Below are 19072 nucleotides of genomic sequence, written 5' to 3' on the forward strand. Positions count from 1 at the left end.
CTTTTAAACCCCTCCAGGGATGGTGACTCCACCACTGCCCTGGGCAGACTGTTCCAATGCCCAACAACCCTTTCCAGGAAGAAATTTTTCCTAATATCCAATCTAACATGCCTCTAGTGCAAATTGAGGCCATTTCCTCTCATCCTACCACTTGCTATTTGGGAGAAGAGACCAACCTGCTCCATGCTCCAACCTCCTTTCAGGCAGTTGCAGACAGTGATAAGGTCTCCCCTCAGCCTCCTTTTCTCCAGGCTGAACAGCCCCAGGTCCCTCAGCCGCTCCCATCACACTTGCGCTCCAGACCCCTCACCAGCTCCATTCCCTTCTCTGAACTCGCTCCAGCACCTCAAGGTCTTTCCTGTAGTGAGGGGCCCAAAACTGAACACAGGATTTGAGATGTGGCCTCACCAGGAATACAGGAGCATAAGGAGGGCTCCAAAAAGAAAATCCTATCACAATAACACACACATGAGATAAAAAACTTTATATGTGAAGTCATGAAATGTGGTTTAGACATGGAGGAGAGGTCAGGATTGGCATTTCTAACCACAACATGCCTCATACCTTAGTGAACTCTCCAGCCCTGAGTCAGTCTGAGGCCTTCTGCTGCAGTTTGTCTGACACCTGGTGACATGAATGGCTTCCAGCCTTACTTGGGAATGACTTGAAAATGGCGCCTGTCTGCAGCTAAGCATGTTCTCCCAGACACTGCACTGTGGTCCCACACTGAAGGTCCTGTTTGATTATTTTAGGAGGTATGGTGCTTTTTTAAATTATAACTATTATTATTGTTTAAGGCAGTACTACAAAGATGGCGATACTTTTCTCAGACGTAGTAGTACCTGTGACATTGCTGTAGTTACCTCTTGAAATTTCACTTTGCAATTTCCAACACTGTTGCTAAACTACTACCTCAATTGAAAGAGAAGTCTTCTTTTTTTGAATAAAAATGCTGCTGCTGTGATTTGGAAATTTTTTCTGTCCCAGAGAACTAAGAAATCAGTTCAATGAAGTGCAGGGAACCACAACTCAGCTGTGGAGCTGGGCTATGCAAACACTTTGTGTTGTCTGGAATGTCACCATCCTGCCGCCTCAGCCTGTGTGCCCTGGTCAGAGGCTCATTCCTCAGCGCAGTCTCACAAACACTCCTCCAGGGCCGCACGCTGGTTTCTTTCTTACTTTCTTTTTCTCTTTGCAAGGCTTGGAGATGGTTTCAGCTTCCTGAAACAAGACATTGCAGCCATTAAATAACAATTGCTTAAACCTGCTACCTCATTAGACAGGATTTAAAGATACATGGCTTTGAGTAAGCACGGAATATTATTGTGTTCACACTGAAGCTGAGGGATGACAGCCACAGCAGGGTAAAATTTGAAAGCCCCTTTGCTGTAGCAGTCAGAGCAGATGTTTTTGAGAACAAACCTGCAACAGCAGCAGTTCTCTCCAGTTCCAGCTAGTTAGCCTAATGCCTAACTGGACTTTTTTAGGTTGCTACTGGTGAAAAAACTAACTACAGCGATTTTTTTGGGATGCTCTGGGCCATAGTTGCCCTAGATTTTTAAACCTATCAGGGACTAGAATGGGTGATGTCTTCACATGAGCTGTGGAAGCAGAAAGTGGCTTTTCTTTCCGAGGTGGAGGCACCTGGCTGGCCTGGATGACCACACCTCTCCTGAAGCACGAGTCCCAGCTCAGGTACCAGCTGCGCTGAGGCAGCAGTCATGGCACACACAGCGGGGAAGTACGCAGGGATCAGCCTGCTCCCTTTTGTTAATATGAAGATGAAGAATACCGGTGCTTTTCTGCCAGGGTACGAAGAGAAACCAATATCCTTTCACAGCAGAGACAGGACATGACAAAGCCACTGCTCCCTTCAGTGTCCCACGCTAAAAGCTGCCAGCATGTTTACTCCAGCGTTTCCTTGCACCACACCTGGGAATCTTGGTGAGAACAAATACAGACAAGCGATGGGCAGCAGCCTCTGTCACACGCTTTGGGGGAGCTGGTGTGGGACTCACCACGGGAGGGATGTGGGTTTTCGCCAGGCTGTCTCTCAGGCGGCTGATCTCCGCGCAGTACTCATCCAGCTGGCCCTCCAGCTTCTCCCGCCTGACTCGCTCCTCTTCCAGCTGGGCCTCCAGCTCCCTCACAGCCCTGCCGAAAGCAGAGGAGACAAGAGGAGCGTGAAGTGCATCCAGAAACCTGCCCTGGCTGCTCCACGTGGTCCTGTGCCTTTGCTGAGGACCAGGTTATTCCCAGCAGAAAGCAGCTTAGAACTCAGCGGTGTGAGCTGCAGCGTGCTCCTGGCTCCAGACCCCTGCTAACAGCTCTGAAGAGCTGGTTTTCCTCCTTCGTGCTCAGCACAATCTGGCCGCAAGATGGAGATGTCTTCCCACACCCTGAACAGAACGAAGCTCTTGGGCAGGCCGTTGCTCCAGCTGCTGAGGAAGGAGACATACTGGAGGAGCAAAAAGGTTAGTAGGAAGCAGAGAAAAAGCACAAAACTAAGACTCTGGAGTGGTCAGAGGCAGCTTTTTCATTAATATATGGTACATCTACATACTTCCTATTGATTGGCTTAGCCACAGATGAGGAATGCTCAAGTGACAGCCTGCATGACGCTTACGAAAGGGAAACTGAAGCACTGGCTGATACACGTTTACACAAGACCTGATCCGTCACACCCACAACAGCTCCTAAATTAATAGAGATTCCTGGAACTGGTTAACTGAGATATAATTCACATGTATTCTTATTATAACAGCAATTGACCGCAACAACTGAGTCATCCGGAGTTGAGCTGGCTCTCCTCTGTATCAGGATGAATTAGTGCAGCTACGAAGATGGAAGATTGGTAAAAGGAGAAGGGAGACATCTGCCCTCTGGATTCAAACAGCACAGCAGGAAAGCTCTCAGCAAGAGCTACCGCATTTCCTGGACTGAAATATTGCCGACCCTCAACGAAGGTTTTGGAGGTGAAGCCATATGAGGAGCGGCTAAAGTCACTGGGTTTGTTCAGCCTGGAGGAGACTGAGGGGAGAGCTCATGGCGGCTACAGCTTCCTCACAAGGGGAGGAGGAGGGGCAGGGCTGAGCTCTTCTCTTTAGTGACCAATGACAGAACCCAAGGGAATGGCAGGAAAATGTGCCAGGGGAGGTTTAGGTTGGACATTAGGAAAAGGTTCTTCACCCAGAGGGTGCTGGACACTGGAACAGGCTCCCCAGGGAGGTGTCACAGCCCCAAGCCTGACAGTGTTCGAGAAAAGACTGGACAACGTTCTCACATATATGGCGTGAATTTTGGAGTTGTCCTGTGCAGGGACAGGAGTTGGACTCAATGATCCTTGTGGGTCCCTTCCAACTCAGGATATTCTCTGATTCATGCAGCCCAAAGCCACCAGGCTGTATCAGCCTTCCTGACACTGTACAAATGGCCCATGCCCATGCAGGGAACTCGGTGCTCGGGCGGACAGGCTGGCTGCTTGCACACTTTGGATTAATGGGATACAGCTCCAAAATTGTGTGGCACACAGTGCTAATTTTACCCATGCAACACAGCCTAGTGAAAGCACTATGCAGTGGTTCGCATCAGGCCTTACAACCGGAAATCCTGGACTAAAGGAGAAATCTTCAAAACCTGCTACAGTGGTTTTCCCAAATGGAAATTCCTGCTTTTCATCTGGCACAATGGTGTTGTCAATAAATATTTTTAAATAATGAGGGTTTTCTGGCATATGATACAAGTTTATTCACAGGTAGGTACCCTGAGCAGCGGTATTTCCATTTCAAAAGGCCAGTGTGTAGCTAGAGATCCTCTCTGGCCTCTGGAGATGAGGGATAACCGTTCAGAGATCCTCACGATTTTTCTAGCTTAACCACACATGCCACAGAACCTCCTGAAAGGAGGTTGTAGCACGGAGGCTGTTGGCCTCAAGTTGCACGAGGGGAGGCTTAGACCGGATATTAGGAAAAATGTATTCACAGAAAGGGTTGTCACTCATTGGAACAGGCTGCCCGGGGAAGTGGTGGAGTCACCATTGCTGGAGGGGTTTAAAAGGCATGTAGATGAGGCTCTTAGGGACATGGTTTAGTGCTAGAATTAGGTTATCGTTGGAGTCAGTGATCCTGAGGGTCTCTTCCAACCAAAATGATCCTATGAAAGAAAAAGCCCTTAAAAAGCCTTGTCAGAGCCCTCAGTAGACACTGCTAGCTAGCTTTTGGATAGCTGCTGTATCCAAAATGAACTCGAATTTCTGCCATTAAGCAACAACAACATTTCCACAATTGCAAACAGATTGCTCTGACCTTCCAACACAGGCACCAACATCTGAGCTAGTCACTCTCCTCCTTTGAAGCCAGGAGAGACACTCCTAGAAGTTATGACCCTCATCCTGAAGTACACATCTAATTATGCCCTGAAAGTAGCTACATGTCCACAAGGAGTCTATAAAGGAGCTCAAGGTATGCAGACATCTGCATTGCAGATCTGCTTATCAGATGCGGATACCTACAGTGCAGACATATCAAGTTAAGGAAGACCAACTTTCAGCCTAGGCTGAGTCAAAGGGTGATCTGTAACTAAAAGTAAGCCTGACCTCAGTTTCTTGGCTCATATGGGGTTGTAAAATGAACTACTTAACTCCAAGCTGTGACACCTATTACCTGCTCTAAATCTACACAGACTGGTAAGCCTGATGTCTTCCTGATGGCACAGAAGCCCTCGGGATAGAGTCTCCTCCCAGTGACCAAATGAAGAGGTTGGTTTGGGGCGGCCCAAACACACAATGGCTGTGGTTATCTAGAGAGACTGAGAAGAGTGGGTAGCCAAATCTTTGACAGGTAGAGGTGGAGACAGGGCTGTCTTTTTGGTGCTGCATTCTTGTTTAACCTCTAAATCTTTGATAGACAGAAGAGCTTTTCTTGAAACTTAGTTTGCCCATCAAACCACCTGATCAAACAGAGCCCTTTCATTTAATGGAGACCCAGAGAATTGGACAGATATCATGAAAAGTGCTTCACGTGCAAGAGTAGGTTTGCTGAGATTTCTTTTTTCTGTGTTCTGGATATGAGCTTATGCTTTCTTGAGCAAAGAAATATATTGCACTTGACACAGAAATGTAGCAGGTCATTGAATAATTTCTACTATATATGTACTTCCACCCAAGTAATGCTAAGACTGATATTTTTTTCAGATTTATGAAAGTGCATAAATGTATTTGGGACCCTCAATGAAAACAAAACAGCCAGGACTTTTCATACCTACTGCATATATGCTGCAGGAAAACCCAAAGGCCAAATAGATAATCTTGCACAGGAGGTGTGGACCCATCGAACACTTGTCTTGTGCTGTGGGGCTGATCCTGGTGGTAGAAATCTAGAAATGACCCAGTTCCTGAAGTCTGGGGTTTTTTGGCCTGGCTAAAGGTGGTAAGTGGAAAGAACAGAATGGCTAAAACAACTGAAATCTAAGTTAGCCTTAAAGAAGGCTTTAAAATGAGCCTCACAAAGTTAAACATTAGCAGGGTGTATTGATCTTACTTCTCAACTTCCCTTTCTTCTTTTTTCTTCTTCTTCTCCTCCTCAGTTATTCCTCCCAGCTGTCTGTAGTTGCTGTAGGCAATTTCTAGAAGTTGCTGAAGTTCTTGAATCTTGCGATAGGCCCTTACTGTAAGACAGAGTTCTCCAGGTAGGTAAAATGCACAGAGGACAGTCATGCTGGAACCCAATAGTCTGGAAAACAGTCTGACAAACACAGAGCAGAGATCACACTGCTCAGCAAATACTGAGCTACACCTGACACCCACACAGCAGACAGATCTCAAAAACAAGTAGCAATCCAATGTGATTTCAGCAACAGAGATTAAAACAGCGTAACTATTATGTTCTGATTGCCCTCTGCTACGCTTTCTAATTTTCTACAATTTATTTGAGGGCTCAGTGGTACAGATATCCTGTCAACTACCTCATCTGACCACCAAAAAGTCACAGCAGTTGGCAGAAACTGTCCAATTACGACTATAACATCTTAAGACCAACCATTTCAAATAAGGAGTGGTGGCAAGACAATACTTACTGCGTGCGTTCCTTTTCTCTGCTTTATCCAGGGTTAAATCTTCTTTGCTGTCTGTACTCCCTTCCACACCATGTCTTTCAAAAAACTTTATGTTGTTTGCATCTAGTTCTTCATCACTGGAGTTACTGTCTCCCGTTCTTTGTGTCAAAAGTTCCACAGCTGCCAGCTGAGCAAATCTGCAGAGAGAACAGTGAACCTCCACTGAAATATCTCTGTCATCTAGAAAAATGCAGCCATGCCCCCTGCATGTGATATTATAGAAATGCTCTGAAATTCTTCATGTTCACATTTATCAGGGGGGAGTTCAGGATTCAAGGAAGGAAGCACTGGGCCACAAACTATGAGCAGCTAATCTGCTTTTTGTAGTATTCTAACGGTATGAGCTCTGCCTCAATGGAACCTTATGACAATGACTCCCACATCAGAGGTACCTTTTCCTTTGTAGGATTTCTTAATTTAATCTTATCATAAACTGCATTTTTTTTATTAATGCCAAAATCAGCTGGCCTTCACTAGTTCTCATTTATTTTGTGCAGTTGGAGCACACTGGCTCACAACTTTGCTTTTTCAGATGAGCTAGTTTTAATCTTTTACATCCGGCTAAAAAAAAATAAAGTGAAAATTAAAACCTTTTATAGCTATAACACAGCTTTGCTTATCACTCAGAACTGGAATTCATATGCCTGATCTGTTCTTGCGCCATCGCTGAAAAATCGGGATTAATTCCAAAACATCTGACATCATGATGATGATGTATAAGTAGTAAATAAATAAATGACAGAGCTACAGGTCATGTACTGCTACCTCTTGGCTACATCCCTTGGCGTCTCTCCAGCATCATCTGTAATGCCACAGTCGGCTCCCATGTCAATCAACCACTGCAAGCAATGGATGTGCCCCTGTCCAGCAGCTAAGGGAGGAAACACACACAAGTCAGTTATGAACAACTGAAGTGTTTCAAACCTAAAATGTTCCACTTTTGTCATTATTTGACACACCAGAGCTTGGGTTCACTAAGACACCACAAGGGAGATACTACTTCAAGAGAGGTCCGTATTTCAAGATACCCGTGTCACATGGGTACGTGCAGTTTTGGGGAAGATGATAATCTATGGTTTTGTGACTCTCTGGATGTTCCATAAATTTACTGGCAACTCTTCCTAAATGGGCGTTAAACTACACCAGGCTCATGCACAGAGACACACAAATAATTGCTGCCTCACACTCTCTGGCACTAAGGCTTATATGTCACAGATTTGCGGCAAAGCACCATCACCTCTCTCTGGCTCTGGGCTCCCACACGTCTGACACAGCTGAGCTGAGCTGTGTGGTGCTGTCTCGTGGAGGAGAGAACCCAGGGACTTGTGCTGGAGCTACAGGTACATCACTTCTTGGGCCAGACACTCAAAGTAACACTTCTCAGCTGCAGCCTCACACCACAGCTTGGCCTGGTCATACCATCGCCCCTCACAACAAGAAAGACCTTGAGGTGCTGGAGCGAGTTCAGAGAAGGGAACAGAGCTGGTGAGGGGTCTGGAGCGCAAGTGCCATGAGAAGCAGCTGAGGGACCTGGGGCTGTTCAGCCTGGAGAAAAGGAGGCTGAGGAGAGACCTTATCACTGTCTGCAACTGCCTGAAAGGAGATTGTAGCATGGAGGGTGTTGGGCTCTTCTCCCAAGCAGCAAGTGATAGGACAAGAGGAAATGGCCTCAAGTTGCACCAGGGGAGGTTCAGATTGAATATTAAGAAAAATGTATTCACAGAAAGTGTTGTCAGGCGTTGGAACAGGCTGTTCAGGGCAGTGGTGGAATCACCATCCCTGGAGGGGTTTAAAAGGCATTTAGGCAAGGTTCTTAGGGACATGCTTTAGTGCTAGATTTAGGTTATGGTTGGACTCAGTGATCTTGAGGGTCTCTTCCAATTTAAATGATTCTCTGATTCCATCTGCCATGGCTGCTGCTCATACCATGTGGTGCCAGGAGCAATGTCTCACATATGGTATTTGGCATGTCTAACTGAAACCTGCAAGCTGTTTTTCTCAAGAAAGAATAAATCCATGTCTTGACAGCACCCCCTTTGGATATTTGTTATATTTGTTTTCTTAGTGAGATAAGGAAATGAAGTTACAATGAGCCGTAGTATTTCTCTGTAACACCAACATTGCATGCAAAGATTGGTGACAGAACAACTGTAGGTTAGCACCATTCCAAGAAAAGAGGGTGGGAAAGAATGTAGAGAACACTTTTTAAGCCACTACATAACAATTTTTATAATGAGAGCTTCAATTATGTTTTTAAAATTCTACCATTTATATCTAATAAAAAAGAAATGTGGGAAATAGTGTTAAAAGCATATTATAAAAGTATCTCCCTCTTTCTTTCATCTCCTCTTTCTTCTTTCAGACATTACTATGAAACCCCCAAACATAAGAGGACCATTTTTCTGTAATGCTAACACTGCACTATGTATCAAGGTGTTCCATACCAGTTTACCTTCCTTCACAGCCTACTAACAAATGACTTTGTTGTGGTTTTTAAAACACATCTCCACAGTACTGGTATGTTCAGTAAATAAATGCTCAGGCCACAATGCAGATCATTGTTATGGCTAGCTAGCCGATGTTTCTAAAAGTCACATCTCACCTAATAAAAAAAACCAAACAACTATTTAGTTTTCAGTTTAGACATCGTTTTCTCTTTAATACAAACTCTTCTTTCTCGACTTCAGCCTTGTTATTTTGTTTTTAAAGAGACACCCACGCACACATACATCACAAAACATGTTTTCAGGGTTGCCCTTTCGAGCCCTCAGGAAGTGAGACGCTGTTTTTCATGAAGTTTATCTGATGAACAGCCACTTGAAAAGGTATGTAAACAAGTCAGCAACAAACAGTAGCAAGCTGAAACATAGATCATAATTACTGACCTTTGTGCATGAGAGTGGATCCCTTATCATCCCGCTCATTAATATTGATTACTCCGCTTCTCACTAGTTTTCTAAGCACTAGCAAGTCCCCTTTGAAAGCAGCGCCATGAGCTGGGAAAGCTAAAACTGAAAATGAAACGCACATGTTTCCAAACAGGTGCCAGTAACTCCTCTAAATGTGCTTGTATTTGCCTCTCACAACTTGCCTCTTTCATAACAACTTCATGGACACTCCATAGCTGTAGTTTGTGAGATTAGCACACCCTTAAACAGTTAAAATGCAGCTGCATAACTAGCACTGTTCATCACAGACCTGACTAAACATGTCTTGGTTATGGCTACAGGCATCTTATGCAGTTAAGAAATTAATTTCATAAACCTGAAATAATAAGCATACCTTTGTTTCACAGTTGATGTTATATTACTGGTGGTAACCAGAGTCATTTGCCTATTTTGAATTCCAGTCTAACCAAATATATAAACTTTTACTTCTCCTTGCTTAAAAACTACCCATAGACACAATTTGATTTTTCTAGTTATTTTCTATAGACAGGGAGTGCTGACATGTATACATCTATGTGTAATGACAAAAGACTGGCAGATAAGGACAGTAAAGTCTCTGGAAAAAGTAGAGAGGTGAAGGTGTAGCTCTCATAGCCTTGCTCTGCTGAAGGTTCTGCTTACAGACCTTGCCACACTTACATCCTTCAGCTGTTCTGACAGCAGTAACATTGCTGGTTAGTGAGTAACCTTCATTTCAGTGCGATGTTTTCAGGGTAAGCTGCTATTCGATGCAATTCTGAACATCTGAAAACTCATGAAAGTTATACGGCTCTTCTGGATGCCTACTGGAGTCTAAGAAGCACATATGGATAACTTGGTATTCGTAGTGCAATATAGTGTGACAAGTTTTATTTCAAGAATGGGTAAACTTAAGATATTTACAAAATCACACTGAGTATCAAAGTCTTTAGCTACCAGTAAGTGTAGCAATTATTCAAAGGAGCAGCTCTGCCTTACATTGATAATATAAACGCTCATGCAAGTTTTCAGAATCGAGCATTTCTATAGAATGACAATGCCTATTTTAATAGTATCTTGATCCATACTCACCTTCCTGCGCCTCTGGGTGCTCCCCTTCTTTTTCCACGCCATCAATATATTGCAGGATATTATCTTTATAGAACCGTTCAGCCAAGTCCCTTGGAGTCTCTCCATGGTCGTTCCTGGCTTTCAGCGTACGTGGAACACTGCCCATTTTACTGACCAAGAACTTGAAGCAATGCAAGTGTCCTTCCATGGCTGCCAGGTGAGCTACAGAACCAGAGGAAACAAATTATGACAAAGCAGAGCACCGCTGCCCACCCAGGAAGCTGCACTGTCACCACTGCTGAGATCTGGCTCATCCACCAGCTCTTGAACCATCCAACGTGGCACAACAAAGCCCATCACAAAGTAGGAGGTACAACACACATGCTCATTATTTTGAAATTATGAGTGTTCTCCAGTTCCATTAATGGGAAGAAGTTGCCAAATAAATGCTGATTATGTTACCACTCCATGAAAATGGCCTCTAAAAGTTGGCTGACGTTCTGCAGCAAAAGGATTAATTTGTCTCCAGGTAAGAATCTCATTATCTTCATTGTTAATAAACAATGGACCCAGGCCCCAGAAAAAAACAAACATATCACTAAATTTTTGGCACATCCAAGTTCTCTATTGCAAAGCATCCACAGCTTTCCAGAACATAATCATTCTAAAAGGTGATGAATCTTGGTTTTATGGCAAGATGACAATATTTAGGTACACATGATTCCTAAAATTTAATGTGACAAAATGTGAGCTTTACTGAAATTGGGGCAGTTTTTTATTCCGTGAGTTAGTTACTCAGGCGGAAGTGAAGAGATGATACCTTCTTAAAAGCAGGTACTGATTACTAGTCAGCTGGTGAAAAACTGGCTGAACCCTTATGAACTCACTTTCAGATATCTAGAATCTCAGGGATAAAACTTCACTTCTGGGGATGAACTTTTTCTTTATTTTTAATCAGATGTCTGTCCAATGCAGAAAATGGTCAGAAGACCTCAATGATTTCTGCAAAGATGCAAAGGGGAAAATAAATCAAAGAGTTGTATTCTGTCCATGTCTTTTTGCACAGTTTCAGTGTGGAAGACACATAAAGGAACTTTTCATAGGTGGCTTTTAACCTGTGTGTTTACTAGTTAGTGCCCAACATGTATGTTGTACCATCCTCAGGCGTGCTGAGCATTGCAGTTGAAACCAAAGACAGAGTGCTGTGATGCTAACACAAAATATGCAGCCTAATTCTGAGAACCTCAAAAAATCTTGTCTCAGGCATCACAAATACATAGTGGGTGGTTGGTGCTGGTGTCCCAACTTCTGTGTTTCATCTTACCTTTTATAAAATCAGGTGAACGCTATTTGCTCTTCTCAAAGTGGTGAGTGAAAAAAGTGTCTGTGAAAAATTCAGGGGTTGCAGTACGATTAAATTAATATTATATTTAGAACAGGTTTAACTAGTGAGTAATAAATGAAACATGGATATGGCCAAAAAACTAAATACAAAGAGAAAACAAAATGTTGAATTAATGAGCACAGCCCATTGTGTACACTGCATGAGCCACAGTTTTTCCTCAAAATTAGCATGCTGTAGGTAATTAAAACCTCCGCCATAATACGCACATGCAAAAGGTGCAGCCAGGTTTTAGGTGTACAGCATCGCAACCTCAGTAAATTTCTTTCTGCATACTGTTGGGAAAAATTATAGCACTGTCCAGCTAATCTTGAAACTGAAATATATAAAGATGATTTAAGTTCACTCCCCTGTTTCAGAGGCTGAGGAGAAGCTGGTCTGTATGCGACATCACTTTATTAATCTTTTACTAGCAATGCTCCAAAGCATTTCCTTTCCTTTGGATGATAATAAGATCAAATTAAACAGAACAAAGGCTGGAAGATCAAGCTTCTGTAGATGTCAAGATAACAGCAAAACCATTTTTCCAGTAACCAGTATATACAGAGCATTTAAGTAAAACTGTGCTGGCATTTGCCACCTCTCCATAAAAGTCTGTTCCCAAATGCAAATAAAACCACATTCTACACTGCCACCAGGGTGCCTACTATCATGTCCCCTTACTGCTTATCCACCAGGACGTCCTGCTGGGATGCAAGAGCCTCACGTCCTTTAATGTGATCCAGGTTTGCAAAACAGAGCACAGGTATCAGTTTACTAGGTAAGTGGTGCTCAACAGAGGGTGAAAGATTTGAAGAAGGGATTTTAAAAGATCACTCTAAAGCACTTATAGAGAAAAAAATACGCTATTTGGCACAAATGTGACAAACCATAAGAAGGAAAATGCTGAAAGGGAAAGGATGCAATGAGAACACAGGGTATGAACAACACCTTTCAACTCACAGAGGTAGAGAGGCAGCGGCACGGTAGGTAGAAGGACACTGGAGAAACTACAAATAGTGAGGAATAAACACTGCCCATATTCTGTGCTAAATACATGCATGATTATGAAAAGAGTACAGATTCCAGATAATACAGAATACTGGTATTCCAGAAATCAATATGAAGAAATGCCAGGCAAATGAGAACAAGGATTTTACCAAATCAATTAAGAAACAGTGGGGAACAAAAACCTGATCACACTGTCTCTGAAGCCTGGTACAAATTCAGAAAGCAGCATTTATTACAGCAGCTGAAACTGCCTCCTCCTCCACCTGCCCTTCTCCTCCTGCCATCTCCATGGGCTCCATCATGGGCACAAGAGTTGCTGTTCAGTCCCAGAGTTCCCTGCCAGGATCCCTGTCCCAGCACAGCACCAGGAGCTCTGACCCCTGCCAGCAGCAGCAGAAGGTGAACAGGGAGCTGTCACCGATACTTTGGATTTTTTAAATTTCCCACATCATTATAAAAATGGCATCACTATGTTGACTGCACAAAATCAAAGAGCAAATGCTGCTGGTGTGCACTACTTATCACTCGCTACAACTATCATATCATACAACAACTCTAAACCTAAGGTAAAATAAAAATAAAGTATGATTTCTCCTGACATACCTGGAAGGTTTCCATTGTTATCCACATCATCTACACACGCTCCCCATCTAACAAGAAGCTGCAAACACCCCAAGCGACCGTGAAAAGCAGCATAATGAACAGGTTTCCAGTCATTCCTGTCTGAAACATTTATGTTCTAAAACAAAAGCAGCAGGTTAATTCATTAATTTGTGAATCTTAGACACAAGATATATTTTAACAAATAGGAATCAGCCATTCATTGTGTTAAATTATTGAAATAAAATCAAATAGTTTTTTTCAAGGTTCAAGCCCTGCATGCAGTTCCCATTTCAAGACAGGTACTTTTCGCAGGTTCTTGATTCTATTTAAATAATACACATATACAAGGCACATTTTTAGACATAATTCTATCACTGCATTGGTCATTGTTCCTTGGATATGCATCTGGATTGTTTGTCTCCTTCACTATAGAAGATTTGCACAATTGCAAAAAGTCACAACCACCACAGTGCCTGATATACATTTAATTACCTCCTCAGTGGAATGTGATTTACTCAAATCATTCATTCCCTCTAGATTTTTGGACGATTTCCCTAATGTATCTTACAACAATAAACTTGGAAATTTACCCTAAACATAAATTCACCAACAAGAACATACCAATGGTAATTAATCTACAGCCTGAAATCTCAGTTTAATCTAGGGTTTTGCTTGGGAAAAGACACCAGACTTGGGATCTGCGCTTAGAGAACTGGGGATAGAAGTCTCTCACCGCTCCAGTTCTCAGTATGGTTTGTAAGGTGTACGACTGCCCATGGGCCGCAGCCAAGTGGATTGGAGTGCACCCACCATCATCTTGAGCTTCTGCGTTTGCTCCTTTTATTAACAAAGCCTGAAAGAAAAGCAAAGCAGGAGTTCAGTTCACAAGCTGAAAAAGCAAACGTTGCCGAGCAGGATGAGTTGAGAGGATCAGCAGGAGAACTCTGGGCTGAGCTCAAGGCAATGATGCTACACAAAATCGATCTGTTTGCACAGATAGTGCAGATGGGTGCACTGGTTTTATTAATAACAAGAGTGACTTGATTCCAGATGTAAAGACATCAAGATGTGACACTCGTAGCTCCACTAGGAACTCTCTCGGCTGATCTTCATAACAAACTTGGCCAAACTGAAGGTCTGTCCTGCTTACTTTGGCCGAGAGTGAATATTTATCCATACCTGCATGCAAGCGTCCTGCCCTCGGATGGCCGCAAGGTGAGCGGCTGTCCAGCCTCCCGCGGTGACACGTGTGGTGTCAGCTCCATGCCAGAGCAACCAGTGAAGGCACTGTGCAACCAGAACCAGAGGTTTTCTAGTTAACTGTTCTTACTGTGTGTCTGAGGCACATTTTAGCTGTAATTTATCAGTCAATGTTACATTTCAAAGCAGTATCAAAACACTTAATCATGGAAATATGTCACCCCAGACCATGCCTTAGCCGGATACCCTGTTTCCCCAAAAATAAGACAGGGTCTTATATTAATTTTTGCTCCAAAACTTATTACTTTTTTACGGGTATAGCTGCCTGGACAATATTTAAATTGACTTTTTTTTTAATGAACTGTAACTAGGGCTTATTTTTGGAGTAGCGCTTATATTTCAAGCATCCTCAAAAATCCTGAAAAATCATGCTAGGGCTTATTTTCCGGGTAGGTCTTATTTTGGGGGAAACAGGGTACTTGTGCCTTAAGAAGTTACAGGTACGTTATACTTTCCAGGTTTCACCCAAGGGTACAAAAAGTGCAAATAACCTACTAATTCAGACCCTAGCGTTGATTTTACAGTGTGACTTCTTAATTTTAGTCTTCCAGATTTAAAATATAACCTGTGAGAGTATTCACATGGCACGAGGTAAACACATTGGAAAAACCAATACAAACATGCTCACTTGAATTCCAGCTAAAATTACTGGCAGGAAAAGTACCATGAACAAAATTTAAAGCCTCATTTAATTTATTAGGCTCCCATCTCTCTTTTAATCTTTCCACAGAGTAGTTTTGCTTATTCACCTTTTTTCAGCATATAGGAAACGGAAAGCTTTATGGACTATACAAAAATGACTAGAGGACAAGTTAGAACTTATTATGATTTATTATCTTCTTTTAAGCCAGCCTACAGCTCTGGTTCCTCCACTGTTTCCACAAAAGAGCTTAGCGATGAATAGATGACAGATAATTTAATAAAGTCTAATACATTGATTTCAAAGTAGGAGAGTCAAATGAAAAATGACAGAATTTATAGAGGCAGGAAAGGGTGGGCAAGCAATCCATTCTTAGGCCTGACAACATGATGATCAGCATTTTCCTGACAGTTCCTGTACATTCCAGTAACAGCACTGCACTTATTATTTCTTGAGTTTCACAAGAACTTTACATTCTTTCCCTTGGGACATGAATTTTTATATGGTTATTCATGCCCTTCTCGCTTCAAGGTCAGATTGCTATAAAGATTGTACAAGGAGACTGCGACGAGAAGGTGAACGTTGTGCTGAATACAGCAGCTCCGTCCTTCTGGAAGTTCCAATCTTTCATGCAAGCACCTTCTGATTTCGCCATCAATATTCAACGGTTTTATTTATTAAGATAAAACGTATCGGGCTATTTCCATAGAGAATGAGGCATGGGACAGGACATTGGTAAAAAGAATGAACAAGTTTTCATGTCATTTCTCACCTGTTTCAATCACCTGCAGAACATTTTACACATCTTGCAGGACTTTGTAGCTGCCCGAAGAGAAGGGGAAAACACAACAGGGACAAAAGAAGATCTGGAATGGAGACCATAGGGCACGCTTTGCTCAGAGTAAGAAAATCAGTGATGTTGACTACATGAACTGCCTGGGGCTTCAGAATGGGAAAACAAAAACCTGAAATCCTATACTTCTGCTCTTGGTTAATATACTTCATGAGAAAAACAGGCAGAGATTATTGATTTTGCTTCATCAAAACTAGCAATTTTGTGTCCAGCCTCTCCCAAAGACAGAAGACATTAACCAAATAAAACCTTGCTGTGTCTGAACACTAACATGCTGTTTTACCTCCAGGCTTCCAGAGTGTGCAGCACAGTGCAACGGTGTGAATTTGTGGGTTAAATCCACTTCATTAATATCAGCTCCACTTTTTATCATTGATGCAAGCTGTTCTACATCACCAGCTCTCACTGCCTCATGTACGCTGGTATAATTTTGCTTCTTCTTAACAGCTAGTGAGGAATAATAAAAGGACATTAGTAAGTGATGAATCAAAGAAACATCGAGGTGTCAGCTTCACAGGAACCAATGAAAATGTTGGGAGTAACCTATGAGACTGCGGTTCGTATCAGCAGGAATCCTAAATTCTTCTTCTGTTTGTCAGAAACAGAGCAATATGCAAAGACCTGAGACGGCCATGTCCTGTCCAGCCCCAGAAAAGGGCCCAAAAGACTAAGATCTAGATGAAAAATGACAACAAACAGTATGAGTTACATATCCAAATCCCCTTGCAACATCTTGAAATCTTGCCAAAATTTGTAAACAGAAATAAGTGATATAAGTAGACCTAATGGCTGAGGGGGTTAATTTCAGATAGTCAAGCATAAAAGGAACCTCAAACAATTAGTAATCACCTTCTAGAGTAGTCATCGTCACCAAAATGCACAAGTGCTGTTTCATTAGATTTCACACTGTTAGAACTTGTGAAGAGCTGGGCTGCTGCTTCGCAAGTCAAGCATGAAAATGTAGGTCTTAAGGTATTAGTACCTCAGCTTCTCTACCTGTGGAGAAGAAATGGTAGTAGTAGTTAAAATTGTCATGTAATTTGACATAAAAAAATATGAAAGCATATAAATGAGAGGTTGCATGAAAATCCTTGTGGTATGTGCAAAGCACTAAATATGATTTTTAAAAAGCCTTCACAGTTCACCAGTGCCTGTTTTCATGTGATCCACAGCATGACAGCAGTGCTCAGGCAGATTTGGGGTTGCCACAGAGAGGAAGAGCAGGCTGACGCTGTTTCAGTGATGCAGGCTGACACCGACACACCCTGTGCTGTAACACACCACTCGGTCCTGTGGCTGTGGATTGCTCCACTTTCACCTCCCCCAGCTCCACAGGCTGTCAGCACTGCCACACACAGCACAGATTGTCAGGAACCAGGATGCCATACTGCAAAACATTGTATGAACAAACAGCAGCAACATAGAACAATTCAGGTTGGGAGGGACCTCAGCAGGTCATCTAGTTCCTGTTTCCAAAGAAACATGTTTTGTGGTTTGAGTCGTTATTTTAGAGACAATAACACTAGGACATAATTTACCCACACGGAAGCCATTTCTCATTACGCCAAGCAAGGGTCACAAGCTTCATCTCAATTTTACAGACTTAAATCAGGGGAAGATCTGACCAATCACACTACTTGCCAAAGTACTAATGTGTTTAATACAATGTTGCAGTGCAGCGAGTTCAAGATAATCCATATATATATATATATATATTTTTTTTTTTTTTAAATCCAGGAAAAAAAGCAAACAACAAGGCCCACCAGCAGAGTGAATTTTGTCTCCTTTCTTCCTCTGGAGACCTATAACTGCACAGAAATCCATGCCAAGCGCTCGGCTTTTTGGCACAGGCCACCATCAACACACTGAAGGCAGCTGCCCTGGGACTGAAGCTCAGTAAACAGCTGTTAACATTAATTCTCTACAAAACACGCTGACTTTGAAAGCAAAGAACAGTTTCAGTTTCCATAATTTTAGCACGATTTTGGAGTTTGATCCAAACTGTTGTCAAATGTCCATTGGACATTTCTCTTAGAAAATCCCTTTGTAGAAAGAATTAAGTATTTCGTCAAATAATTTTGGCTGGAAGAGACCCTCAGGATCATAGAGTCCAACCATAACCTAAATATAGAGTTAAATCATGTCTTCAAGAACCTCGTCTAAACACCTTTTAAACCCCCTCAGGGATGGTGACTCCAGCACTGCTCCGGGCAGCCTCTTCCAATGTCCGACAACCCTGCTCGAAATTCATTAAAGAAATTAAAAAGAATACGGCGGAGGCTCCTGTTCCCCGGGGGTGACACGTTTAGGGAATATGGAGCAATCTCGGTATTTTGTGTGAATCCCGGCGGATTCCCGTGAAGGATTTCGGGCAAAATACCTCAGGAGAGGCAGAGCTTGGGGAGCGCGGCCTCGGGCGGGCCCGTCCCGCTCGGCTCCATGGCCGCCCCGCCGGGCTTTCCCCTCACGGCGGTGCTGGGGAAGGAAAGAGGGAAGGAAATGGGAAGGGAAAAGGGAAAGGAAGGGGGAAAGGAAGTGGGAAGGGAAGTGGGGAGGAAAGTGGGGAGAAGGAGCGCAGGCGAACCAGGCTCACCGGCCGGAGGGGGAGGCGGCGCGGCGGCATGGCGGCCCCTCAGAGCAGCGCGGCCGGGAGCCGCCACCCTGACCGGGAGCCTGACTCCTTCAGCGGACCTTCCTCCTCCACCTCGCCGCGCCCGACGCCGCAGAGGGGTTGCCATAGGCACGGTGTGCGCTGCCACCCGCCCGGGGAGGGAGGAAAGCGGCGGGCGGGGCGCAGGGCGGCGTGTGGCCGCTGAGGGCGGCGGCGGGAGCGCGGGAACGCGGCGGCGGAGCCCGCTCGCCCGCGGGGAGGGAGGAGAGGCTGCCCGGCGTTCGGCCGTCCGAGCTGCAGCAACGCTGGCGGTGGGAGGCTGTGGCGTACGAGGGGCGGGGGAGCAGGGAAGGGTCGGCGTGAGGGACTTGCATTGCCAGGCGGTGCTTTTTGGCACCTTTTTGGCAGCCTCTCCATCGCATTCCTCAGGCGTGTTGGATGAAACTAGGCTGCTGAGACAACTTACGTGTTAAAAATGGGATACTGCAGGGTCTGGAGAGTCGAGGTGGGTTTTTTTTATTGCTGATTTGGGTTTTTATTTCAAGCTAAACAAAAGGAGGAATGTCTTTTCTATAAAGCTTGACAGGACTTAGACATAAATATGGTTGCTCATACTTCCAACTCT

The 19072-nt window shown here is 43.7% G+C and overlaps 1 protein-coding gene across 3 annotated transcripts; it reads right to left on the minus strand.

Annotated features, from left to right (window-relative positions):
- Positions 1-991: 991 nt before the first annotated feature.
- Positions 992-18671, minus strand: ANKRD42 (ankyrin repeat domain 42). 3 transcript variants are annotated; one of them, XM_065832834.2, is made up of 13 exons: positions 18430-18671; positions 16686-16832; positions 16120-16283; positions 14263-14370; positions 13817-13936; positions 13084-13219; positions 10110-10310; positions 8997-9122; positions 6877-6982; positions 6073-6248; positions 5538-5664; positions 2019-2154; positions 992-1221 (listed from the first exon to the last, which is right to left on the minus strand). In XM_065832834.2, exons 2-13 carry the CDS (start codon positions 16729-16731, stop codon positions 1126-1128), a joined length of 1542 nt encoding a protein of 513 aa, XP_065688906.2. In that variant the 5' UTR covers positions 16732-16832; positions 18430-18671; the 3' UTR covers positions 992-1125. The 3 variants fall into 3 exon arrangements, with proteins under 3 accessions (XP_065688906.2, XP_065688913.2, XP_071657425.1); XM_065832841.2 differs by lacking the exon at positions 8997-9122; XM_071801324.1 differs by lacking the exons at positions 992-1221; positions 2019-2154 and having other exon boundaries at positions 5656-5741.
- Positions 18672-19072: the final 401 nt, after the last annotated feature.

Source organism: Patagioenas fasciata, chromosome 1, assembly GCF_037038585.1.
Source record: "Patagioenas fasciata isolate bPatFas1 chromosome 1, bPatFas1.hap1, whole genome shotgun sequence".
In the NCBI taxonomy this organism is placed as follows: domain Eukaryota; kingdom Metazoa; phylum Chordata; class Aves; order Columbiformes; family Columbidae; genus Patagioenas; species Patagioenas fasciata.

Bases quoted from the DNA above. Each gene is read 5' to 3' on its own strand.
- ANKRD42 (XM_065832834.2), bottom strand. From the start codon at position 16,731: ATGAAACAGCACTTGTGCATTTTGGTGACGATGACTACTCTAGAAG. The intron at 14,371-16,119 runs GTAAAACAGCAT...CTGGTTGCACAG, and splicing joins CACACTCTGGAAGCCTGGAG to TGCCTTCACTGGTTGCTCTG. The intron at 13,220-13,816 runs GTGAGAGACTTC...CTTTTGTTTTAG, and splicing joins CCATACTGAGAACTGGAGCG to AACATAAATGTTTCAGACAG.